The sequence below is a fragment of the Gavia stellata genome, chromosome 19, assembly GCF_030936135.1.
Source record: "Gavia stellata isolate bGavSte3 chromosome 19, bGavSte3.hap2, whole genome shotgun sequence".
NCBI lineage: Eukaryota > Metazoa > Chordata > Aves > Gaviiformes > Gaviidae > Gavia > Gavia stellata.
The window spans coordinates 19,461,012-19,488,106 of record NC_082612.1 but is presented as its reverse complement, the minus strand read 5'-3'; the positions used below and the strand labels follow the sequence as shown (position 1 = coordinate 19,488,106).

Below are 27,095 nucleotides of genomic sequence, written 5' to 3'. Positions count from 1 at the left end.
ACAAATTGCTTTTGAGGGGTTGCTGGTTGGGTGGTTTTAGCAAAATTAGCACCAATTGAGTTATTGGAGAGAATAAACGTAGAAGCGCGAAGCAGATGAGTTGAAGGTGACTTCTGTCCCATGCAGAACCCCTTTGAGCCGGCCGGGTCTCGCTCTCCGCGGACTGAACAGAGAGGGCAGGTGAACGCGTCGTTCTCCCCTGCTGCGCCCGGGTAGCCAAGGTGACATAGAGGCAATTACCCGCACGTAAAAAAGGGGGAGAGCAAGCCTTTGGACTGCAAGTTAAAAATAAAAACGGTAATATGCGTTGACTCAGAGAGGAAGCGGTGTGTTTTCCCGTGGTGGTTATAGGATTGCGCAATCCCCTCAAGTCAGTATAGCTGTGAGAGAGCGTTTTGCCCTTTGCAGGCTGTAGCACCTGGAGGCGTAATGATGAAAAAAGATAGTGACTGTAAAGATGTTATGAAGGGAGTTAAACACCTCTGAGGATTCCCAGAGAACACTCAAACAGGAATGTCAGGAGACTACACTGGGGTTTGCGTTTTGTTTTCCTTAACTACTGATGTTCAGATATCGATCAGTGGAATAAAGTGATTGAGCAGCTGGGAACACCCTGTCCAGAATTCATGAAGAAGCTGCAGCCGACGGTACGGAACTACGTTGAGAACAGACCCAAGTATGCTGGTCTCACTTTCCCCAAACTTTTTCCAGACTCTCTCTTTCCAGCGGACTCGGAACACAACAAACTCAAAGGTATGTCTGACAAAGGGACATGGTTCACGTGTCAACAGCTACAATGCCATGAAGGTTTCTTCAATTTTTCTTCTCTCTGGTTGCACTCCCTTTTAATGAAGTTAGTTGCAGAGACGAATGGCTGCGGGGGCTTTGTTCAGCTGAGAGGCAGCTTTTGGAAATGATTTTTGGAGGCGCTGATGCTTGGGCAGCCAAGGGAACTTACATTGTCACTGATGCGTTGAGCATATCTCTGTGGTGGTCTGTGTGATGTTTCCGTACCGTGAGGAACTGAGGTGTTCCTTTACTCTCGTTCTTAAACTTGTAACACAAAGGAACAGCAGGACTTCCATCGGAAGATCTCAGCGCTTGCACTGTTTTCTTTTAGGTGAAAAATAGCACTTCAGCCAGATGCCTGCCTCATAGCTCTGCCTTTACTAGGCAGTAGAAAGATATTAGCAATGTCAGCCAAATGGTCTTTGAGGTAGCTGAGGTTTAATCTCTGCCGTGGGTCGATTTCTTCTTTTAAAAAATGTTGTGGCTCAGTTTGGATGCGTGAAGTAGAGCGCTAACTTAATTACAGTGTGACTAGATATACCCCTGTAAAATACAACTTGCAATTAATTTAATCGTATATTGAAGTCTTGTTTTACTTGAACAGGACGTTGACATTCAGTTGGAAAGAGTGATTCATGTGTGTTTAGTATAGAAAGGATTTCTCATCACAGCTCTGGAACCCCTGCAAACTTGTGCTGAATATCGGTTCTGCACCACTTGAGTACTTGAGGCCGCTTGCTACGGTGGCATGTAATGGTTTTCAATTGCTTGCAAATTGCATGTGATTAAATTACCCGGAATACTCTTCCATTTAACAACTGTTTCATAGGAAGGCTGCCGTCTCGGCTCTGGGAGCAAAGTGAAAGGTCTGAGCAGATGCTTTTGGATAGACGGAATTTTATACTCTTACTACAATAAAATTGAATAATGGAATTTTCTTGGATTTGGAGCTAATGAATAGAAATAACTGTCAAACAGCGCTGTTATCTTTTGGATACAGGAAGCACATGCATTTGAGCGTGCTGAATGCCAGTTTTTAAGAGATAGTCACAGAACAAGAAACAGTGCGTTAAAAAAATTCTGCTTGTGCATCATTGTATCATCCTATGCCCTGCCTAAATATTTCACCATAATGTGATGTTAATGGCTTAATTAGATGTTACGTTTACTCCCCCATGCCTGATGAGAGACCTAATAATATTTTTGCACTTACATCTCTTCACATTCTTTTTGCTTTCAGTTTCTTTTCCATTTACACAGGAAATAATTTTGAGCGTGGAAGAGCTTAGAACACTACATTGACAGTAATACTAGAAATATATGTTGCTATAATTTTTTTACATGGGTTTAGATGGTATTTATATTTGTCACAAACTCAAAACAAAAAAAACAATTTGGGTAATTGAAGGATGATTTTGTGGCCTGATAGGCACAATGGGCGATATTATCAGGTAAAATAAATCAATGTTGCAAGATAAAACTCCACGTATATATAAGGCTGTACATTTTTGTAGTGGAGGATGGTGCGTCCCACTGATTTAAACTTTGTTACGTGGGACAAACAAGACTTCAGCAGTTGCAAGGCACTTCCATACCCTTATGCGTTGATCCTAGGCTACAGATTAGACAGTATTGCTTCTAATGGGATGCCCTAAGATACTCCCGGTACCTATGCCTCACTGAAATATTTAATGCCTCCCAGCAGGCTAGGTGAAAAATTTTAAAACATACAGAGAAGTTTGGGTGTGTTTCTGAGCCACGGTAAGAGTACCTGGAAGTTTCAGGCTTTGATTTAGTAATGCCGTGTTTTTAGACTTCCTTATGCGAGCTTTTGTTTTCTGATCCTGGCAGTAATACAGATACCTCAAACATGTTTTTCTTGGGTGTATTATTCAGCCCTCTACATGGAATCTGCGTACAACAGGTAAAAATCTCATTCGAGCTTGTTAGGGGACTTAAGGTACGCAGCCCTGATGCTAGCACCTTCCTAACGAATCCGACCTAAAATGATTACTGAAGAACTCTTGCTATAAGAAGGCAAGGGGCAGAAGTACATAGAAACAAGCTCTAAAACGGTTGTGCCATTGTTACTTTCCAACCCAATTAACCCTCCTCTGGAGGCAGTGATTGTTTTGTACTAATACTATGTTTATCTGATTTCATTGTTCTAGCCAGCCAAGCCAGGGACCTTCTATCAAAGATGCTAGTCATTGATCCGGCCAAGCGAATATCAGTAGATGAAGCCTTACAGCATCCATACATTAACGTCTGGTATGACCCAGCAGAAGTGGAGGCGGTAAGTGAGACGTGGCTTCTTACTTCAGACTGCTGAATGCAGATAGGATTCGTAGATTCCTGCTGCTTTACAGCAGCTGGGTAACGAGCATGCTATAAAGAAACAATGTTATTGTGACTGCGGTGGTCTTTGGATTTACGTGGAAAGAGATCTGTAGGGACAGGATGTATCTCTTTGTTAGATTAACCGACAATAGATGGGAGAAGCAAAACCACTTCAAGCACACAAAGCCATTTCTTGCTTTCTTCTAGACAACATGAAGAAAGGATTTTGAGCCCAGTAGCTCACCTGGTTTTTCTAGCTATATATAAGTCAGCCTGGCAAAAGATACTATCTTGCTCTCTAAGCCTTTCCCTGTGGAAAACAGCAGTCATCTCTTCTTCTGTTTGTGTTCAAGAATATATGTGGAGAGGAGGAGAATTAAACAAAACAATACAAAATCCTGAAGTCGGGATTCAGAAAAATCTTAGTAGGACATAAATTATTCCTTAAAATGAAGCAGGGACTCGTGTGTTTTCCTGGGCCGCGGTGCAGTGTCATGTACGCTGTCTGCAAACAGAAATGGAATTTTTCTTATAATGCTGTCGTGCTCTAGACACCTCTCCGTATACCTTGACGAGGCTGGTGTTAACAGGAATAAGCACAACCTGTAGGCGCTTCAGTGACCTGGTATAATAGCTATAGGTATAAATACAGAGGTGTTCTCTGTAATACTGTGTATGAAATGTATGAAAACAGAGCTCGCTATTTCATAAGGTTTAGAAATCTTACTTAACCGCAATGGGCAACTAAGACCCTGAACCTCGCAAAATTAAATCACTGCTGTTAAGTGATGTGCTCCAATTCAGTGTGTGTTCTTGAAAGTGCAGTACACTTCAAAAAGTGAACAGAATGCACAAAACCCCAGCAAATTTCACACGCGTAGGATTTATGCGGAGTATGTTATAGGAGTGCTTTATAGGGGGTGGTTCTGCTATCTTAGAGAGCCTTTAGGTTTTGTGTCCTGTTTAGTTTTCTTCAAGAAAAAAGTTTATCAGTCTGAAGCGTAAACATTTGATCCCTTGCAATATTTTACCCCCTGGCATGTACATTTTAGTTTCACATCCCTGTTAAGATCTCATTCCATCGTCAGGTACTTTTGTTGCATTTCCGTGCATTTCTTAACTCCGTTTTACAGAACTACTCCCATGTCAGAACTCACATTTGGGTCCCTCTTTAAGATGTTCTTTGCCTGTGAATTTAACCATGGAGAGCCACTTGTGATGCAGAACAGGAAGGGGATTTGGGACAGTGGTTATTCTGGTGTAATGCTTTGCCCAATTTCCATATGTATGCTCTTAGTTGTATTTCCGATTGAAGCGGAGGTTGAATTTTTGTCAAAATGAGATTGCCCTTTTAGAAGGGAAAACTTGCCCCCCACGCCTAGAATTACAGCTGATATTGAACCTCATATTACTGTCGTCTTACGCAGACAGAGATCAGGGGTACATCTATGACTGAAGAGCCAATGGTTTAATTTCTGATTGTACCACAGAGTCCTCACATGATCTAGAACAAAGCACCTCCTTTCTCTGGATCGTGACTGTAAAACAGGGATGATAATTACGCGTTTTGCTTGCCAGGTGAATTGGCTGGAATCTCATGAGCCCACTGGCTCTCCAAAGCCTGCGGTAATTCCATTCTAGTCCACTGAGGCATTAGTCTCTCACGTGCACCTCCAGTCACCATAGATACCTGCACAAACATGGTGCCACACTCCATCAAATCACATTCCTTGGCATTTTCACTGTTGACTGCATTTCATTGCTCCGTCACTGACTGCAGAATGTGTAAAGCAGTGGAAAACCAAACTGTCGTTGCTCCCATAGCACCTCAAAGAACAGAGGACGTCCTGTGAGGAAGGAACAGCGCCTTTAAACGCTCGACTTCAAATGCTCGGTGTTGTCCCAGTTATTTGTAGTTTGCATCTTTGTCTGAATTGCATCTTTTTAAATAACCCTCTCTTCTCTTCTCCCACCTGGTTCTTTGCACAGTTATTGTGTAGTTAACGTGAGCTGAACATCAGCGTCCCCAGCTGCTTTCTCTGTCTCTCTTAGCTTCAAAGTTTTCTCTTCCAAAACATGCTCTATCTTGGCAATAACATACTATAGAATCATACTAATACTTTTGTCATGAGTACTTTGACCTTGAAGTGTTATTGAATTGCTTTGACGCCAATCGCTCCGTGGTACAGAAACCCTTCTTCTCTTGGGATCACAGCAGGTTAAAAACCAGGAAGGTTCAGGTTGTGTGCAGTGTAACCTAAATAGAAGAACAGGGGATTAATAAATTGTATTTTGTCAGACCGCTGGGAATCCTAGAAAGAGCCTGGCTTCACTTAACGCTCATTATTTTTCCAATTCCATTTTCAGAGGGAAAGGTAAAATGGAGGACTTCCTTTCTGCGATTAACATTTTATTAAATTCTAAATTTCCATCTGTTCTTGCTGACACACCTTTGGTGGCTAGCTGTGAATCATTTACTAATTAGTTTCTGGAGAAAACTTAACTCAGTTGGATTTTCTTTGCCTCTTGATTCAGCTGTTGAAATGCAGCCCGGGTTTTTCATCGGCGTTGTCTCGATGATGGAATAAGTTTCTCAAACAGATTCACGGGAGATTGGTGGCTTTCTGCTCTTTCTCAGAAGAGTGTCCTGAGGTTCTGGGACTGCTACTAACGGGCAGTCCTTCTACGAGAAGTAGCTGTTGCTGCACTGGAGAGAAGGTTTTACTTGCACGTCCGTGTTACAACTTTCCGCTTCTGGCTGAACGCTTGATGTCTGATCGGCTGTTCTTTACAAGACAGCAAGGTACCTGTATGTCATAAACTTGTTTGTTGGTACCACGAGCAATTTAGTGCTTCAAGCACGAAGTAACTTGTTTCCTCTTGGAAAAAGCTGTGTTGGTGTGCACAACAGGCTGTGTCCATCTGTCTGTGACCTCAGACATGGGCCAGGGAAACCTAGTGTAACATCCAGAATACCTTTTGGTGTATCTTGTAACGCTGCGCTGACATCCGATGTCTTAAATGATTACAGTTTTGTGCGGTAGTTTATATTATGCCGTAAGCTCCGGGCTCCGCATTGTGCCAATTCCCTTGTTCTACTTCTGTGTTGCTTGTTGTGGCAATTTTGTATTATTAAGGACGCTGGATAAAGAATTAAATTACTATCACAAGAGTCTTTGCATCTCTCAAATAAATACTTCACTGAAATATCCACCTTGTTACAGCTGCAGAAGAGTTAGGATCAAATTCAGTAAACGCTTCCTACCGCCATGCGTTAAGCACGTCATGGGCAATGGGGAAATGACTGTCGTCTTACGTATTTTTGTTAGATCATGCCAACTTCGTAGCAGGGGTGGGAGCTAGTACTCATCTAATATGTCCAACAAATGAGTTCTTTGAGAGGTAGGTACTTTCACTGATTCATTTAATAATTTGACTCTGTGAATTTGTCTGCACTGAACTAAACCGCAGGAGTTATAATAGGGTACAATTGCACTGTGAAGTGGTATTTGAATGACATGTAAAAACCTAAAAATGGTTTGCTGGCTCATTAATGTTAGTTTTTGCAAAAAAAAAACCACTTCGGGGACATGGGTACGAAGAACAGATTGCGGTCCGATTCTTCCGGGTTGCATACGTCTTAAGTTTCCCATTCCAATTTGAATGGAACAAGTCATTTTTCCCTGCCTTGGTAAGCTACTTTATTTATGTGTGCTATGAAACAACTGCACCAGAACATCTCATCAGTGGCTTTTCTAACCGATCTCTGGATCTAGCCCACTGAATTTTGGAAGGTGGAAATGGAATTTGCATCTGCCACTGGACCTCAGTTCTGCAGCTGAACCTGTTTCTAGATGTAAACCAGAAGACGATGCTAGATCAAAGCGCTGTTGAAGTGCGTTGAAATCCTCACGCTACTAGTCTAGGTCCTTTTTGTCCCCAAACTCTGCCGTAGTTTGTGAAGCTTATAAAAATGCCTCATGGGAAAGGTGGAGAAACGTCTACTGATCCCTAACTGTTTCACTGAATGCAGTTAAGAGTTTGTCCCGGCGTGGTCTCAACTTTTTGTGCCTACCTATCTTAGCTGTGTTTGGGAGCCAGCTTTTATAACTGAAGGACAACAGCACATGAAAGACTACAGCCTAAATAATTTTTTCAAACCATTTAGCCCCATTTTTCCTTACGATTATTCACGTACAGATTTAGGATCTGTGATCGGAATAGGTTGACAAAAGGTTTACGCAAGGGTATCAGCCTAAGGCGAGTCTGCTACTAGAAAGTTTCTGTTCTCGGTGTGTAATAAGTTGCATGAAATTGTTTGTGTTCCCTGTCTGGAAGATTTCCTACCCAAGGAAGACATGGTGATATTTTCTTGTTCCATGACGGTCTTGCAAACTTACCTAATAGTGAAGCGATGGAAAGGGATTGAGCCGATGTGGAGCACAGTAGCCAGTCTTATTCAAACTGACGTCTTTCTCAACATTTGTTCTACTCTTCTCTGTCTCTTAAAGGTATTGTCTCATGTTTTGATTATCAGGAGACTGGGCTATTCTAACGCTTTGCTGCTTCAGTAGCTGATAAACCAGTTGATGGATTTTGCATTTGCGCCGAGTATTCAGTTTTGCTCTTGATTTCTATTCTCTTTGCTTATTTCGTGTTGAAATTCAGAAGTGCTATTGTTACTATGTTGGCCATTTTTGAAGCATCTCTCCCTGGTATCTTTACTCCAAGATGATCTTTTGTTAAAACAGGTTTTAGGTGGGCATTTGTGTTTTGTGTTTCACTGGAAATGCCATGGTTAGTCAGCATCATTTTTTTTTTTCCCCACTTTTTTCCACCCTCTTTTTGTGGATTTGCCTTGAGGTAATCAAGAGCCTTACTAGTTTGCAGTTGCTTGCTCCTGCATTTTACAAACATACTGGTTTGGACCCTATGAATTTTTTTTTTTTTACAATTGCACTCAGTGAGTCTTCTCTTGTGTCAGAACTTGGCTTCTGCAACTGGTCTGATCCAAGGTGTGCAAATTTCCTGTTTGAGAACAAAGCTTAAGGGAGTGAAATGTAAGAAAAGCCTGGTCATCTTTGACTCAATAAAAGCTCAACACTTCAGTTCTCTGTTGTCTGGGTTCTGCTCCGAGCTGAATTACATCACTCCGGGTGTGATGAACAGGCAGATCAGAACTCCTCTGTCAGGCAGAGGGATCAGGAGCACTTACCTATACCGCGGTGTTCTTCATCTTTTCCGCTTTCTTTACACAAGAAGTATGTTGTATTTGGGGATGTACCTGTCTATTAGATTTCAAGTAATAGCTGTGTTGAATGCTGGCGAAGGGAGAAGAAAAGCCGTAAGCCGGATTTTACGTTCTGTCTTTCTGTATCATGGACAACAGGTACTAACCGCGGTTTTTGCTTTGCTTTCCCCGATCGGGCCTTGTCTCTTCCTAGATGAGCGCTTCACCCCACTAGCTCATGGCTTCAGAGATTTGCATCTATTTCAGGGGCTAGGTGCCAGGGGGTGCGACGGGAGCCTTAGCTATTGACTGCAAAGTGGGCAGGCGAGGATGGAGTGGAGGGAGGAGTGGGAGAAAGGACGGACTAGCAAAGACAAATATTCTGCCACTTCCTTAGGGAAAGTTTGCAGAGGACCACCTGGCAATGAATTCTCCTTTAGGATTTGGAGCAAGACGAGGCTCTATGAAGCAACCCTGCTTTTCACAGACTGTCCTGCAAACGTGCAGGCCAGGGAACCTGACAAGAGAGCGATAGGAAAATGAGTGATGGAGATGCTTTTGGTCGCTTGTATTGTGCTTAACTTCCTGCTATTTTTCCTGATTGCCCCACTGGGACTTAGAAGCCTGCGCTGTGTTGCATCGGCCCACGTTCACTGCACTCTGTCTTTTGTAGCACTTGTTAAGTACTTTTCCAGAGTGAAGTCTTTCATCATGTGACTAAAGGTTTAGCAGTGGGGTGTTTTGGGATTTTTTGAGTCCTCCTCCCTTAGTGTGTAACATAACATAACTAGTGTGTCAATAACCTTGGACAGTAGGGATGACACAGAAATTAGGATACAGAGGTATTAAACAAGATGGTGTTTTCAACCAGTATAGCATTGGGGGGGCATTTAGCCAACTTAGCTGTCTAGTTAGATTGCGTCTTCTCCCCAGTAAACGGCTTCTTCAAAAGCAGCTGGGCATCTGTTGTACAGTATTCATGTGGTTCGGAGGCCTAGGAGGACAGGTAACGGAAAGCATTTAATGTGACAGGAATTTTGGAAGTGAGCTGTTGCAGTATCGTGAAGAGTCAGCGTGTGCTGGCATAGACCATGAAGAGCACTGAAGACAGTTTAGGGAATAAGCAGAGAATTTGGTGTCTAACTTTAACCTGGAGGTAACGACCCTCTATGTCTGCCCATATTTATGGCGTTGTGAATGTGAGTGAAACAGATGAAATAGCCCTGTCCAGTTAAAAAGCAGACTAGTGAGACAGTTACAGTCCCTTTTTATAAGTCTATTAAAAGTTTATGGTCTTTCACAGGCTGTATGGGGGCAATAAAACTATTATGTCTCATTCTAATGGGCAAAGACTGTAACGCAAATGGGAAGTGGTAGGAATGCAATACCCTTTCCCCCTGATGTGTAACAGCATCAAACTCTTCTGGTCAGCCTTAAATGCTGTGTTGTGATTCCCTGATACAGAGGGGAAGACGATATCTTATTAGATGTGGTACTTGCTATTCACTCACAGCAGGAGGTTGCACAAACAGCGCTGTGCCTCTCCCACAGACTTCTGCATAAAACAAATACACCATAAAAACAAACCACATCCAAAGCCCTCAACAGCTCTGAAAAGGTCATCATATTTACTGTTAGAAACAGGCCTTGCACAGTTTTTAAGCTTACCTGTGGAGTGAGTGGATAAGCTAGATCTTGGATTTAAAGGAAATTCTTATGTCTACCATACTAACCGAGTTAGCCAGCTTCTTTTCAGCCCACTTGCCGCAGTATCTTTGATGATAAAGTCACAGTGTCTGGTTCTCCGGAGCGTACATCGTTGCTTTGAAATTAATTTCAAGTCTTCCTCACAGTTAAGACAATTTCTGTATTCAACCAGTTACAAGTAAAAGATGTGTTTTGAAAAAAATACGAAAACAGACAGATAATGTGTGTTTATGATTGTGTGGAATTCCCAAGATTTTAGGAACTGTTGAAATCTGTTATCAGTCTTTGCACCTAATTTACATGTAGGGGAAACCAGAGTTCAAAGGGGACAAGTGTTATTGACTAATATTACCCAGGAAATCTATTGTAAAATCAGAATAGGAACCTATAGACCTTACTTCTCTGTTTTATATTTCAGTTAAAGGTTCCTTCTTCTTATATGTTACATGCAGAAAGTGTCTCAGTTCCACTTTTAAACAAATAGTATGTTTATTATTCTCATGTTACGATATTTACTTTACCCACGTAACAGCATTTGGACTATTATAATGAATAAATGAGAGACGCAATAACTTTTCTCCCTCAAAGTGCTCTTGTTCTATTTTTAGGAAAGAAGACATTTCCAACATCTCTTGCCTCCACATGTAGACTACTCTGTTTATTGTAGATAATCTCAGTATCTCCCTGATGATGTATTAGCTTCTCTGTTTTCTTGTCTGAAAATGCTGTGCTGGAGATTTTGTTTTCATTTACACAGCTGCCTTTTACTGAAGTTGCTATACATTCTTATCCTTCGAGATGATCTGTGAATAAATCCCAAATCAGATATTTTTCCTATCTCCCCTAATGTTTATGCGATGCTGCCTATATGGATGTCACTGTTTTTATCCCAAAATGTTTGAATTGTTTGTGAGCAGAATGGATTCCTAGACGTGTGCTTTAGAATAGCTTTAGCGTTGCCACCTGGGTGGCTCTGAAATAAAATTTCAGAACACTTGTGCTGGTTGTTCTCTAGGACTGCGTTGGCTTGAGCTGCCTGGTCTCCAGTCAAACTCCTTCCATATTGTTGGCATTAGAAGTAATTTTGAATGGGAGAGAAACGTACTGATCGCTATCAAAGTCACACTCTTACGCAAGACTGTGGCTGCTTTCTATTCCTCCCCTTAATTTTTCAATAATTATGTTATTTCATAAAAAATTAAGTATTTTTTTGGCCAAAAAAATTTGCTTGCGCATATCGGGAAGAGCCTCTCTTAGACAAATTTTTGCTGTTTAGGGGCAATTGTTTAGGACTTAGTCTTGCACATTTTTTCTTCACCTATAAATGGCTTTGTTTTGGAACCTTTTGAATAGGTTGGACTTGATGATCTTACAGGTCTTTTCCAACCTTAGTGATTCTGTGAATATCCGTGTGATCTCATATTGGTTCCTACTTGGGAACAGTTTTGTTCCATTCCGTGGGAACAAAGCTAGTAGCAAAATTTGCCATAGGTTATTATCTGATGTTTTCTGTTAACTGGTTTCAAAATTCATCTTAGATTTTACTGTACCTGTAGTTATTGTTTGTTATCTGACATGTGCCATCCATTAGAAGAGAGATTTCTTAGAAAGATCAGATGTTAAAAATAATCCTTTTAAGCATTTCTCTGTGTTGGCAGAATTTTACAACAGTGATAGATTTTATGGGGTTTTATTCGCTGTAACTCACGCTGCTTTCGTTACGGGTTTTATTTTCCTAGGATTTATATTTCACTGGGGTATCTCTGCATCTAGGACCACCCACGAGGGGCTGAGTTGTGAATTACCATTCATTTTTCTGTGCATGCCAACCTGTGCATTACCTTTATTAATGTGATGCTGTTTCCTACGATGCTTATGAAGAGAGCTTGGTTTGCGGTGCTCAGTCCGAGGTCCTGTCCAGGAGAGAAACTGCTGCTGTATTGTCTTAGCCCTGTATAAGCTATCTATGACCCGCTGTTAAATACAACCTGTTCAAATGAATTTCAAGTTTCATAGTTTGTCATAAGGAAAAAAGAAAAACCACCACCAAAACACCTGTCTCTTATTTGACTTGTGAGCGCTGACTGTCCATGATGATGGAGAAGCGCTTCTGGAGAGCTCTGTGCCCTTGGCACCTTCACTACGTGTGACACTTCAAGGCAAAATCAAGGCTGTCAGGTTGCGCTTCTTTTCTGGTATTCTTTTCTCTTGCCCAGCCCTGTGTGTACAGATGTCGTACCTAACCTCTTCGGTGATCTGCCACGGGGGTTTTTAGCAGTCAGTTACAGGGTTTGGTTTTCTCCTTAGAGGTCGATGGTGCGCATCTGTTGTCTCACAAAAGAAGTTTGCAGCTTTGCTTTGTACAGAAGCACGGATATTTCCTGTAGTCAGCGACATCTATCCATTTATAGCTGATTAATTATGGAAGCTGAACACAGCTTCTGCAGCAATCTTTGTTCATGTCAGTGAGAAGTAGTGGTTAGAGAGGAAAGAGGCATTTCTTATCATCTTTTTCTTTTCCAAACCAAACTAAAGCTTTTTCCAGCTTGCTGTCGTACGTATCTGCAAGCTGTTCAGTCGTTACTTGTAGCCAAGTAATCCTGACTCCTGCTGCCTGGTATCCTTAGAGTCCAGCTGTACAGAAACAGCTCAGACCACAGTTTCTTTGACACGTACCATGCGTGGAGTTTTCCAAAAGGCTCTGCAAAGAGTCCAAGGAAAGAATGGGCACAGAGGCATTTCTTCTTCCATATCCGTAGTTGAGATCATGCCCAGTCCACTGTGGAGTCTCTGGGCAATGCAGGATGAAATCCAAGGTCCTTGACACGGTCCTCTCTAGCGAAAGAGACTTCAGGCCTCTGGTGACGGCACACTGGTGCTGTACACTGCAAAAACAAATATATAAATGGTATCAGTAACGCAATCTAGATTGTAGCAAAACACAAAGGAATTCTTATATTCACCTGCCATGAGGATCTAAGCTATTTAACAAATTGTTTAACCTCACACCATTAATTTTTACAGCCTCCATTGCCTCTGTTATTTGTATGTTGCTACTTCTATCGTCGCCTTGTACGCTGCTCCACAACTACCGCTCCAGACCCTGCGATTCTGGGAACAGATGCCTTGCTCCTGCCAAGCTTTCTAAAAACAGCTCATCCCAGGGTCCTCACTGTGCTGGCACTAGCTCTGCAGAGGCAGGGACAGAGATGGCGGCATTTATTCAAGTGTGAGCTCCATCCCATTCCCTTTGCTTTCTAGCAGTGGCGTACAAACCAATCGTGTTGCTTTGGGACAGTGAGAATACATCAGCCTCAACATGTTTTGCTTTTTCCCCTAGTGAAAAGCTTTTCCTCCCTGGAAAGTAGAAAGGTATTTTAACAAATCCAGTAGTCTCCTGATGTGTGTCTGACCACAGGAAAAAAACTGTCTTTTGTGGGGTTTTGGGTTTTGGTGGGTGGTGGGGGGGTGGTTTTGTTTTGGTTTTTTTAGGAAAAAGGTCCATGTGGATATTTTCTGGGTTTTTTTGGTAGTTTTTATTATATTCAATGAGTGTTAAATTTAATGCAAAAATATTTTGAAGATCCATTTGTAAAATGTAAAAGCCAAGAACCACTGAAACAACAAGGTATTACATTAATATCTGCAAGAGAAATATAATTCATTCCTTCTCTTCCCCATCCAAAAATAGATTCTATTCTTTGTTATTGTTGCCAATGCAATTGCTTACAAATCAATCTGATTTGGGGAGAAAATGGCTACCTTAAACTGAAGCTAGATGCTGCCACCCATAGGCTTGATCCACACTCTGCTTTGATTTAATGCTAGTTTGTCCTTTTTCTGAAACCTGTACAAACTAAACCATATAACTCTCAGTTGGGATGTGCTGCATGAAGGATTTATAAGAATGTCTATAATACTGCAGCTGCATCCACGTAGAAACTTAATAATGATGAACTCAGTCATTGCCGCCTAACTCAGATACCTTAGAAAAAGTCATTTCTAGGCCAACTTTTGCACCAAGACTGAAATCAGGTGCCCAGGAGGATCCAGGTACAGCAGCTGCTCTGTCTGCTCCATTGCTGTGACAATGCTTGTGTGAAAAACCTCTAATTTTAGGAACGGACTGAAAAAAAAAAACCTACCCCAAACAAACAACTTAGGAGAAAATGGGTGGTCAGCCTGGAGGGGATTATCTAGGTTGATAACAATGTGTATTAAACCTTGTGGTCCTCCTTAAGATTAATGAGGATCATGGGAAAATACATTCACTCCTGAAACTGTTGTGGTATTCTCAGCTCTGTGCCTTGAATCAATGAAAACACATCGTAAGGACTCGTTTCCTTTTAGCAGGGAATTTAGATGGGACACCTTCACTTCTCCCAGCACAAGAACGCTGGCCTGGCCTCTCAGCAGAGCTCCGTTCGCCTATGTTCCGCACAGGCTTTCGAGGTGTTAGATCCTGCCTGTGTGAAGAGGAGGGATTTACTCATGTCATTATCACGCTGAATACTTGTTACCCTTGGCTCTCGCGTTCCTGCCGAGAGCCGTGTTCTATAGCTGCGGGTTCTGCTAGCTCACAAATAAAGGTCTGCAGTATAAACCCTGCTGCAGCAGTAGAACGCTGTGCGGGTGCGGTTTCTGGCATCCTGCGTGCGGTGTGTGAAGTAGAGTTTGATTGCTCTCCCTTGATTGTCTTCATAGCAAAATAGGAGTTTGGTAACAAATGAGATGATTCTGGGCTCTCTCCCTGGAAAATGTCTTCGTTTCCAGAATGTGTTAATCTAGGAAATAATTACTGCTGCTTTTCTTGTTGCCTATTAGCCAATTATTCCTGCTTAAGACGTTGCTGAAATAAATTAGAAGAGACATCAGACAAAGATTTTGTGGTTGTGTGAACTGAGGACAGGAATGTGCATCTGATGACTTGTTCCTTTATTTCTGTAATTTGTGTTTGGGAATTGAAGTAGTGAAGGAATCTATCCTATCTATCCTATCTATCTGGCTGGGGGAGATACACCCCTGTTTTTCTATGGAAGGTGTAAAAAGAGTGTTTGCATTGGGTAGGAGCAATTTTGCCCACAGCCTGTGCTTTTTGTAAGCCCCTCCTTGAAGCTTTTAGAAAGAAAGGTACTGGCAAGATATTCTTGTCCAACTTGGTTTACCTGCTTTCCTTCCACCTAACAGAGAAGCAGTGGGTCTGTCGCTGTGATTCAGACTACAGCTCAGCCAAATACCTCCCCTGCTGCTACCAGAAAAGCCAAGAGCCAGCTATGTAGTGGAGCTGACAGCCCCTGCAAGTCTGCTGTAAATTCCTACCCCCCGGGGTTTCCTTGTCTTGGCCAGCTTTCTCTGCTTTCCCCCCAGCAGGATGCTGCAGGGCTGGCTGAGCAGTAGTCCAGCAGACTCAGCTGGAGGAGTGGAGCTTGCTTACCGCATCCCGCCGGTCAATGGTGAAGCTCACCTGCACTCTTTTGTAGCGTTCAGCTCCCCGATATGTCCATACAGACACGGAGTCCCCACGGAGATTGCATCGATTTTGGCTGAATCTATCTTAAGCTTCAGGACTGACTGGAAGGGACCGAGAAGGGTGGTTATGCTGAATAAGAGAGCAGCTGTATTGGTTTTGGACTCAGACTTCTTATGAGGTTGTGTCTTACCTTGCTGACGTAGCGAAACCTCAGGTAGCCCTGCTGAGGCCTGACACTCCCTTTAGCTCATGGCACGTGTCTCAGGTTCCCTCTCGGCACCTTCTCAGGTATGAGACTTGGCAATCCAGGACTTCACCCAATTCCCTTGTCTTTAGCACCGATACAAATGTCACTCTGCAGGCACTTCTCTTGTTTTCAGTGGACTTGTCCAGTTCAGCTACCATAGAATTTTCCTGCTCCATATTACGTCACTGAGCTGTTACTTGGAGTTGTACCTGTAGCATGCAAATAGCTTAATGGACTGATGGTGTTAGAGTCCTGAGAGCAAATTCTCAACTTAGTGAATCAGAAAACAGCTCGGTAAATGTGCATTTAATAGTAGGATGTTCTGAAAAGGACGCAATGGCCGAGTGCCCAAGATGAAAGTTAGAGGAAATATTTATGAGCGAGACAAGTATTGTAGATGTCGTTTCCATCTTCATTAGATATCTTACCTTGGATGCTGAGGCTTCTTGGTAGAGGGAAGGAGGAGAGAGTCCTCTGCCTTGCTTGGCTGCAGTATTTGGCAGCTAACATCAGGAGAGACAATGAACACGTGGCATAGTGGCCCAGTGAAAGCAGGTATCCAGGCTCTCGGAAACTCTAGTTGCCTTTGTCTCAGTAAATCCCAGGATCTGCTACTTCTGCGACATTCTCATCAACTGAATAATACAGTAAGGAAAAAAAAAAGAAACCTTTCTGGTCAAAGCAAAATTACTTAAAATCTGTATACTGGAAAGCTTGGGAATTTAGAACATGGATCAGAAATTCTGGGAGGGAGATTTACTTCAAAATTAGTTACTCTAAGAAGTTTGTATAGCAGCAAGTATGATGTCTAATGGCTAACTTAAAAATTAACATAGTAATATTACTACTAATTAATCAGGATTGATACTTGTCTGGTACTCTGACAGCACTTTCTCCGCCAGTGCAAACAATCCGTGTGTGGAGTTTCTGGGCTCAGTATAAGCACAGTGGCATTGCTGACCTGTGTTCTATTTCAGCTGCAGCCATGCCTCTTCTTTAAAAGAGGAAAAGGGAAAAGTATATTGATTTCTTCTACATAAAGAGTTGAATTCCAGAAGTGTTAATTCCTTTAATATTCAAAGGTGTTTTGTGTGGTTTTGCATGTACAGGATGGATAACAAAGAGGGAGAAGAGAATTTATCTTGACTTAAATAATTACTCCTAATTACTTACAATATAACAGACAATAGACTGAATACCTTTGTTTCTCTCCTGCAGCCTCCTCCTCAGATATATGATAAACAGCTGGATGAAAGGGAACATACAATCGAGGAATGGAAAGGTAATTGCAGTTTAGAATTATATGGGAAGGCGTATTTCAGTGGCAAAACGGCCACGTCCCACCGCCAAGTGCGTCTGTGTAAAACTGAAAGAATTCCTTTGACACGAAGAATTGTCGCTAGCCCTACAAACTGGTGCTTTGGTAGCGAAAATGTAAGAAATGTCGTGAGGACTAGCTTTATCTACACAGGTTCATGTTAAGGCAGGAGGTGCAGATTCCAGTGCTTCATTGAAACCTAAGGATGTCATCTGGAGAACAGAATCCTGTTCAGCAGCAGAATTCTACCTACAGTAAAAAGCACTGTATTACTGTGCTGCTTCATTTCTAGATAGTGCGGCGTTAAAAAATTCATGTGCTCTAGTTTAACCCTATTTGTTTCAACTCAGCTCCAAAGAGAGATGATAGGAGAGGAGGGGAAGGGAAGAGAGAGGTCTTAGGCGTGTAGAGCGGTCAGACTTGTGAAGACGAGGTAGGGCAGACCTAGGGAGCTTGTGGGAGGGCTACAACACTGTGTTTTGTGGTAGTTGTTTTGTTCCTGATCACAGGCACTGGTTCCTGTTTGTAACTGTTGCAATTCTCTTTTCCAGAACTCATCTACAAAGAAGTAATGAATTCAGAAGAAAAGACTAAAAATGGTGTAGTAAAAGGACAGCCTTCTCCTTCAGGTACTCAGCCCCATTGAACAACTTAAATGTGTTTTCTGTACTGACAAAAAGAGGATGGAGATAGCTGAAACACTTGGGTTACGCTTGCAGTTACGTAGACCGGTTAGGAAGGTTTTATGCAATCCAGTGCTACAGGCCTGGGGACGAGTGGCTGGAAAGCTGCCCCGCAGAAAAGGACCTGGGGGTGCAGGTCAACAGCCGGCTGAATATGAGCCAGCAGTGTGCCCAGGTGGCCAAGAAGGCCAACGGCATCCTGGCCTGGATCAGAAAGAGTGTGGCCAGCAGGAGTAGGGAGGGGATCGTGCCCCTGGACTCGGCGCTGGTGAGGCCGCACCTCGAATGCTGTGTTGGGTTTTGGGCCCCTCACTCCAGGAAGGACATTGAGGTGCTGGAGCGTGTCCAGAGAAGGGCGACGGAGCTGGTGAGGGGTCTGGAGCACAAGTCTGATGGGGAGCGGCTGAGGGAGCTGGGGTTGTTCAGTCTGGAGAAGAGGAGGCTGAGGGGAGACCTCATTGCTCCCTACAGCTCCCTGAAAGGGGGTTGTGGGGAGGTGGGTGCTGGTCTCTTCTCCCAAGTGACAGGACAAGAGGAAATGGCCTCAAGTTGCACCAGGGGAGGTTCAGGCTGGATATGAGGAAAAATCTCTTGCCTGAGAGAGTGGTGAAGCACTGGACCAGGCTGCCCAGGGAGGTGGTGGAGTCCCCATCCCTGGAGGTGTTCAAGGAACGTGTGGATGTGGCACTGCAGGACGTGGTTTAGTGGGCATGGTGGGGTTGGGTTGGGGGTTGGACTTGATCTGACAGGTCTTATCCAACCTTAGTCATTGTGTAATTCTGTAATGGGTTGAACTCAATTAATTGCGCTCCAGTGTCATGTTAATAGTTTAAAAATCGGTCTGCTTGCTATTTGAGATATAGCTGTCCTGGTATTTTCTATGGAAAGATCTGTGGTTACAGATTATATTCCTGTGGGTGGGGAGGCTTATCTCACGCTATTATTATTATACTGCTTATGGATGCATGACTGAACTAATATTCTGCTAGTTGATATAAGCAAAATCGGTGATGTTAGCATGAATCCATCTGTTGGACACGTGACGCTGCACCCCACCACATAACCATCAGGTACCTACTTGGGTCGTTAATCCTTTCAGAAGTCTGGTAACATTAGAACAGCTTGCTGATAAGCTTGGTCGACACATCGATGAGAAGGGAAAGTTGTTTTCAAACACAGATTCTTCAGGTCCTGTCACAAGAAAATCGCAACTAAATTTTACCTAAGGAAAATTCACATCAGCACTCTTTTCACAGAAACTCAAATGATGAGTGCCAGTTCACAGGAATACGTATTTGTGAAGGTACGCTTTCACTGGCAGACTTGAAGTGCCCAGATTTTGACCACAGTGTTCCGGTAGCGCTTACGGGTAAAAATGCCTTGTGCAGAGGCTTTCCTCAAAGTTAAGTCATTTAATTCAGTGTTCTCTGCATATTTTCAGAGAGATTTTTTTTTTGCATTCTCATTTTTCACTTGCTGCTGTGCTAACTGAATGTTAGAACAAGAATGCATCATTAGTAACTGACACGACAAGGGGAAACATGGCAACAATGGAGGACGTTAATAGAGTGCTGGATGGTAATATTAGAGCGCTAGCACTGCACCTCGATTTTGACATCGATGAAGTAAGATGTTGAAAACGATCCATTGTGTTCTTGCCGAGTAGCAAACAAAGTATAGTACTTGTAGATTTAATTTACCAAACTATTGTACCACCACTGAAAAGAAATCTGGGCCCTGACAGGTATCTGATAAATCCTCATTCTTAAATCTCTCTCCCCTACAGAAAGGTGGTTGCAGTCTGATTTACAATTGAGAAACATTGTAGTTACTCCTTTCAGGAATTAACTACCCGGGGATTTCTTTATGCATTCCATGTTCTGTTTTTCCTAGGTGGAAGGTTTTTATTGTTTACGTAAAATATTTCCGAACATACAAAATTGCCATTTCTTACCTGTCTTTCTTTTGCTGTTCCCCTTTGGCTATTTTTGGATTGTCAGGCACCAACAAGTATAGCAACTATTTAAAAATTGCTCTGAGATGAGGCTGTTGTACGAAACAGTAGATTTCCTGGTTTTTCATCACTTTGTGCGCCTGACTTGATTATTTTTTTTTTTTCTTCAACTGAGTGAAATACTGGAAGAATGAGGTAAAACGAGTCACCAGTTCTGAGCATAAGGGAAATGAGGGAGACTCTACACAGATGTTGCTCGTTGGTCGGCATTCTTGGCAAGAATTCAGAAGGCTAACATTTGGTGCTCTATCAGTAATCATAGCAAGCAAGCTGGAGACGAGTTCTGTGATTACTTGATCAGAGCTTTTGGGGCGACAGCTGAAGTTGGCAGCACCAAGGATAGTAGCTGCCTGTTGATAGTGCAGGCTGCTTAGAGTGCTGGTGTATCAGGGTGTCAGTCACTTCGTGCTTCCTCTTGTCCTGTGAAGAATTAGGTAAGACATCATACAAGCTTGAAATGTGGGGCTTGGGGGGGGACCTCAAGTGCCCCTCGTGCTCATGTCCAACGAACAAAATCAACTGTGGCTAAAACCGTTCCCGACAGATGCTGCTGCTGCCTGTTCCAAAAAACCTCTGTGGGCTACCTTGTTTATTTTCAAAAAGCTTTTTGTATTGTCTTGCCTAAAATGTGTTTTGCTGCAGTTTAACTCGATTATTTCTTGTCCTGCCTCCAGAGAACATGGAGAACAGCTTTCTCCACGTTTCTTTCTGGCAGCTTTTAGCTCACGTAAATTCCATTATCGCACCCCAATCAGTCTTCCTTCCTTTGAACTCCACTACCTGCATCTTTCAATCTTTCAAACTTACTGCTTTTCTCTACACTTTATCTAGGTGACTTCTTTCATAGCTCACAGTGCCCAAACCTAGCTGCTTAAGGCACTAGGAGCGCTGAATTGAGTGAAAAGGTTTGCGTGTAGGTGTGTATATAGGTGTTAGATAAATATGTAAGCAACATGTGCAAACAACTTACGCGTGTCCACATGTGCGCATGAACACTGAATTTAATCTCAGATGGTAGTTTTTGCTTTTCTATTCTATGTTGCAGAATTGCTAAACAGTTCTGGTTTATTTATAAATTCAGATTCTGTACCCCTTACCGACGCGCTCGCTATTCAAAGGGTCTATGCCGTATCATTACTTGGCTGGGAGAATAAAAGTGATTAGAATAAAATGTTTTCTCAGCAGAACTCAGTCACAACAATACATGTGAGAAATAGCCACTAAATTTAATCCACCTTCAGGATTGTTGACTAATTCCCACCCTTACAACATGAAGATACGTACCTTCTATACATCTATATCCTCTCCAAAATACACGTGTACATATACGTGTGTATCACATGCGTATGTGCATCTTCTGTTGAGGTCTCCTTCTGGGTTCCACAGAAGTTGTATTGTTTATTTTAAATTACTCGCTTTCCAAGAAGTGCAGTAGAACTTTTCACTAGCGGTCTCGGGACTCTTCTGCTCTGTCATTTCTGAAGCAGAGAAGCAAAGGATATAAACTCTTTTATGCAAAGATACGGGAGGAGTTTACCAATGCTGTTGTCTATTTGCTTAACATATTAAAAAAGTGTTTCTGACTGGTATTATCAACAGCAGGTACTTCCATTAAATAAAAAAAATTAATACAAGGCTGTAGATCATTTAGAATTAAACTTAAGTTCTGTCCAAAGTTAAATAACTTTCCTGCTATTTGCAGATTTCTCCTGCTCTGACACTGCGTACTGTCGAACCTCCTCTCACACTCTGCCCTAGGCTTCACTACCCAGCTATAGTTTCATACCTAACATTTTCAACTGTCTTCTCATTTCTGGATACTGAATATAGTAATAGCGCTGATCTTAGTGCAGCTTATTCTTAGCAGTTCCCTTTTTTGCTGAAAATTGCTCTTTTATTCTTCCCTTTCTGCCTTTTAGTTGCTCTCCGATTTGGTCAGTTTTGTTGCTATCACCCGAGAATGACTGGATACCTTTAGCAGCCCTCTTCTGTTGTGTGCAGAGCCTAAAATAAGCAGCTGATGGACTTGCCAAGCATTGCGACATTGGATATCAAGAGTTACTAATTAGATTTATAAGAAGCTGAGCAAATCCCCAAGACAGACACAAGGCTTTTTTGGAAACAGCAAAAGCTGCAGTTCTCCTTTCAGGTTTTCCCCACACACACACATCTGTACCACTTTGCAGCTGAAGTCTTAAAGGCACTTCCATAGCTGCTAATTAAATAGGACTTCACAGGAGCCCTCTGAGGAAGGAATCCCTGCTTTACAGCAGGAAAGCTGGTGTGTGGCTTAAAAGAGAAGCTGTCAAGTCGATGGCAGAGCCAGGAACAGATCCCGGGAGCTGTTTCTCACCTGCCCTAACCTTTTGCTCTTTTCTTCAACCCTGCAGCCAGGGAGAAGCTTCCTGCCAAACAGCAAATTCATAAATGAGGCTCTTTTTCTCTTTTGAATGCTCCTCTGTCATTTCTGCACTGTTTCACCTGGCACCCCTCCCTTAGGAAGGAGCTGTTGTAGCACCAGGCAGGTGCTGAGCATAGCAAATGAAGCATTACCGAGTGACTAGGACAGCTTTCAGCCGGGTTTCTGAGTGTTGCTGCTGCTTTGTGCTGCTGAATTCTTTAATTCTGAGTGTTTGGGCTGCCTTGTGCTGCCAAATCCTTTAATTCTGTCATTAGGTTTGGTGTGGTTTCATTTGGTTTTGTGGGTATTTTGTGAGTCTGGGTGCTTTGGGGCTGCAACAGTAACTATCAGGTGTGTGTCGTGTCACGTGGAATTGTGCTGAAAGCTAGGAATAACCGTAAAAATGCACTTTCCAGAAACTTAGGGGCTGAATTGATACTTGCCGAAACAAACGTAGCAGGGTTTATTGAATTCAGTGGTGCTGAATCAGACAGAGTGTAACAAAATCTTCACCTATACAATTTCTGCAGCTATTTCTTCAGTTATTTTGCCTAGCTAAGTTGATTGCACGTTCATCAATGAAAGCTGCGCAGCAACAGTTTGATCAAAAGTCGATTGAACCGACTGGAGTTCTTTCCGTTTGATTCCTGGGACAGTATCCATGACTTAATGGCAGGCTTCTGTCCAGCACTGTAAACATTTAGAAAGGTAATATATCGTTTAGTCATTAATATCATAAAATTGAGTCATATTTTTACTATATCTAAATGCATTTGTCTTGACTGATTAGGATTTTCATAAAATGCCACATGGTTTAATAACATGTGAACATGAAGTAACAGTATTGTATTGGGTGATTACTGAGCAATATGAATGAGGTACGTGTAAATAACTCTTAGAAAAACAAATCTCCCGTCAGAAAAGAGGGATGATTGCTGTCTGCTGTCAACAATGAGATGTCTTTGAGATTGCTCTGTCTTTTTGCAGCATTTACAAAATTAACTCTTTAATTTTCCAAATGCATTAGGAAAGTAAACTCACGTAAGGGTTCTTCTGATGCTGGAATATCTTTGTACTACTACAACAGCAGAAAGCACTTCCCATCCGGAGCTCTGAAAGTGAGCGTACCTGTCTCTGTTTTGTGCACATTTAGAGTGGATGTGTATAAAGGGAAGAAAAAGTTGAGGAAAATAGAAGAGCGGTTGGAGGTCTGGTGTGGTGGCTTGTTTTCTCAAAGTGATGTTTTTATTGAAAACCGGAAAGTGACAGAAATCCTCTCCTTTTGCCCACCGCATCTTGTATTTTGCCTAGGCTGCATAGATGGCTGTTTAATTTCTGTATTAAGACTATATGGGTTTTGTAATTTTACTAGGTGTGTTTTATTAGGTGTGTTTTCTCGCTTTTCAAGGCAATAGATGTTAATTTTCATCCATTTCAGGGAAATGAAAATCTGTAAAAGTCAGCCGAGAAAACTTTTCAGCCATAAGAATGAAACGGCATCTCTCTGCAGAACAAAGATCTGCGTGTCGCGGTCACTAGCTACGATTTCCAGCTGTGCAACAGCATGCAAAATAATGTATTTTATTGTCACGAATATTTGATGAAAATTAATGTACCCCTCTCAAACTGCAGACAGCGTTAATTTTGGTGGGAGGAGGACAACAAAACGTTGCCTGAAAGTTCAGCGGGGAAAAAAACCACCAATCAAACTGTTGTTTGCTACTCTGAGAACTTACGTATCAGCCGAGGTTAGCGGGCAGAGTGATGGCTGAGCAGTCACAGGTGCAAGATAAATACATTCTTCACGTGGCTCTGTATTTATCATGCAATTATCTGCATTTATAGGACAGATAATTTCTGATAATATTCAGGGATGTGCTAAATGTTCAGTCACGATAATCTCACGAAGGTACATTCTTTGTTTCACAAAGTCAAAGTGATTTTTGGATGATACCTGGTACTAGCGTCACTTTACACAGGACAGGTAAACTTGGATGCACAAAAATAGTGTCACAGCTGAAATCCTGGGCTTAGTCACCTAGTCCTTAACTAAGAGGAAGAAACCAGCCTTGCCTCCCCCGCAGCCATCTTCTCTGCATTGCCACTAGGTGATTTGATGCCACCCGTTCCACTGAACTACCTACAAGAAAACAGGGATTTTCTGAGAGAGTATGGAGGATCAGGTTGGGTTTTATAATCGTCGTGTTGGTGCCTGCGTGATCCTAGCAGGCATCTGATTGTTGGGTGTTTTGTAACTCTAAGGTGGCTAGAAAGAAGTGGAGTGATAGACACAACATGAGCTACACCTCTTCAAAACAGACTGTTGAGGGAGAGAATTTCCTGGTAAAATGTTTAATGTTATCCAATTCCTAAAGTTTGTACGGCCCATTTTCTGCTGATGTTTGCCGTTGTTTAAAATGGTCTGTGTACTTACGTGCCTGTTGCCACAGGGTAAGTACCCTTTGCTTTTTAAACTGCGGAAAGTTCTGGGGTTTCAGGTTTAATCACGCTGGTGTTCGTTTTCGTAGCACAGGTGCAGCAGTGAACAGCAGTGAAAGCCTCCCTCCATCCTCATCTGTCAACGACATCTCATCCATGTCTACGGATCAAACACTGGCGTCTGACACGGACAGCAGCCTGGAAGCTTCTGCGGGACCCCTCGGTTGTTGCAGGTGACTAGCCGCCTGCCTGCGAAACCCAGCGTTCTTCAGAGGATGATGTAATTTAGGAGGAAAAATTAACAGGAGTTAAGAGATGAAAAGGAAGAGAAATAAAATACAAAGATTTAAACGAAACAAACAAAAAAAATCTTTTCAGCCTGCTTCTCCTACAGAGTTATGTAATGCAGCTAAGCTCAAGTGTATATTTAACTTATAGTTGCTCTGCTTTGGTCTTCTTCCAATGATGCTTACCGAGGTGGGGGGGAAAAAAGGAACTGAAAAATCCTTTTTTTTTTTACCCCCTCCCCATAAGATGTAAAATTAATGGCTGCAAAACCAGCAACCTGCCACTGTCCTTTTCACACTGGCATGACAAGGTGTGCAGTAGCTACTCTCAAACATACGAGTGTGTATCTGCCTTCACTCTCTGTTCTGTCGTCTTCTGCCCACTGAGGCAGATAGGGGTATACATGCATTTTTCTTCATATATGAATAGCACATACACACACGTGCCAATAGAATTCTGGCAGTGTATGCAGCTGCGTGCCTATAGGAACACGCACATCTGCATACGTACTTAGTGTGCGCTCCACAACTAAACGGCCCATTTCAGGTGAACTGCATAACTACATACGTGATATTACCAGTACATATTCTATTTGTTTGTTCATTGATGAGGTTGCATATCTTGTATGAGGATTTGTGGAAGTGTAAATAACCACATCGAACTGTGGCTCCCTCAGACACTTGAAGATGTAGCACCAAAATTTCTGCCGAGAGTTGTATATATATTTTGAAATAATAACCAGTTTGTATTGAAAGCAGAAGCCCCAGAGCTTCGTAGAAAAACGTTTTGTTTGTGAATGTTAAGACTTGTTCTGATTTTTTAGAGCAGATATGCCAAGCTAAGACCAGGTTAGAAGGAAGCACATGTATCTTTGCAAGCTACAGGGAACAAGAATGAAGGTTTTTTTATGCATGTCTAAGCCCAGAAAGATTGATCTCAGTAAGCAACTTTTCCTGTCAATGTTAAGTGAGTTATCATCTTAGTTCATAGATAGGCTCGCTCTTAGGAATTACATGTATGCTTGTACGTTAGGGGGTATGACGGGGTTGGGGAACGGGCAGATTATGATCAAAAGGACATGCAACAACTTGGTTTTATTTTATGCCTAGACCTTTACTAGGTTCAACAGAGAAAGGATATTTGCGGCCCACTCCCTCTCAGTGTATGCTTGTGGCTTAGAGGTTGTTTTCTCTTTAAATCATTCCCTTGAAGGGATCTCCACTACTAAGAGAACCTTCTCTAGGTGCTTTTGGCTGTTCGCTGGCTCGTGACAAATCATCTGACTCCCCAGGAAGTTTTATTAGCTGTGTTACATGGAAAAGAACCACGGAGTGCATGGGTCTAGTGTTCCTGTATTCTAAGTAATAGCAGAGGACATCAATCAGCTAGCGCCCGGGGCTGAAAGGGTCGCAGTCAGGGGTCTTGGGCAGTTTTGACAAGTTCCGAAGAACCCAACAGTGACTGAATATCAAATTGATTTTACCAGGTAATAATACGTCATTCCCAGTGGTAAGTAACAGCAAGCGTTTTTACCAGAGAATGGTAAAACTCCACACGGAATTTCAGAACAACTGAGTATTTTTCCAGCCAAAACAGCCGTTAGCGTTCTCCACTGCAAGGTCACCGTTACCCAAGTTGCAAATTAACTAAAATCTGAGTCATCTCTCCTCTTACCAAAGTGTGCCATGTAAACTGAAATGAGCTAAATCATACTCTAATGCTTTTCCAAATGTCAAAGAGAGAAACCGCTTAGTATATATTACTGGATATTTTCAATTCAATAATTCTTACGTGTTCAAAATTTGACCAAAATAGGACTGTTCTATTAGGTGGCTTACAAGCCTGCCATTCTGTGGCAGGAAAAAAAAATTGAGTATCACGTCAGATTTTGTTCAAAGGGAAGAAAGCAAAGAAAAAAACTTCTTTCCAGGGTGGGGAGGAGGGGAGCTAAAAATTAAGTGGATATAAAATAATTTCATACTTGGTAGGTTTGAGCTGTCTCAAAATTGCTGTAGGAAATGTGGGTCTTCCCCAGGTATATTTTTTGGTAGATTTTTATGGAAATTTTTTTGAGACTAAAATTAGGTCGATGATGTTCTAAAAACTCAGAGCAGTAATTGTAAAAGCAATAATATACTACTGCTAAAAATATTTAGCAATATTCTTTCT

At 42.2% G+C, this 27,095-nt stretch overlaps 1 protein-coding gene across 5 annotated transcripts in view; it reads left to right on the top strand.

The window, feature by feature from the left end:
* MAPK10 (mitogen-activated protein kinase 10) overlaps positions 1-24,959 on the top strand; it is an 85,738-nt gene extending 60,779 nt beyond the window's left edge. For 3 of the 5 annotated variants that reach the window (XM_059826998.1, XM_059827000.1, XM_059826999.1), the window contains exons 8-12: positions 571-753; positions 2,961-3,085; positions 17,002-17,065; positions 17,653-17,730; positions 24,733-24,959. In XM_059826998.1, coding sequence (XP_059682981.1) covers positions 571-753; positions 2,961-3,085; positions 17,002-17,065; positions 17,653-17,730; positions 24,733-24,875 — 593 coding nt within the window. In that variant the 3' untranslated portion in view covers positions 24,876-24,959. The remainder of the gene's footprint in view (positions 1-570; positions 754-2,960; positions 3,086-17,001; positions 17,066-17,652; positions 17,731-24,732) is intronic. The other 2 variants (XM_059827002.1, XM_059827001.1) reach the window with 2 other exon arrangements.
* Positions 24,960-27,095: the final 2,136 nt, after the last annotated feature.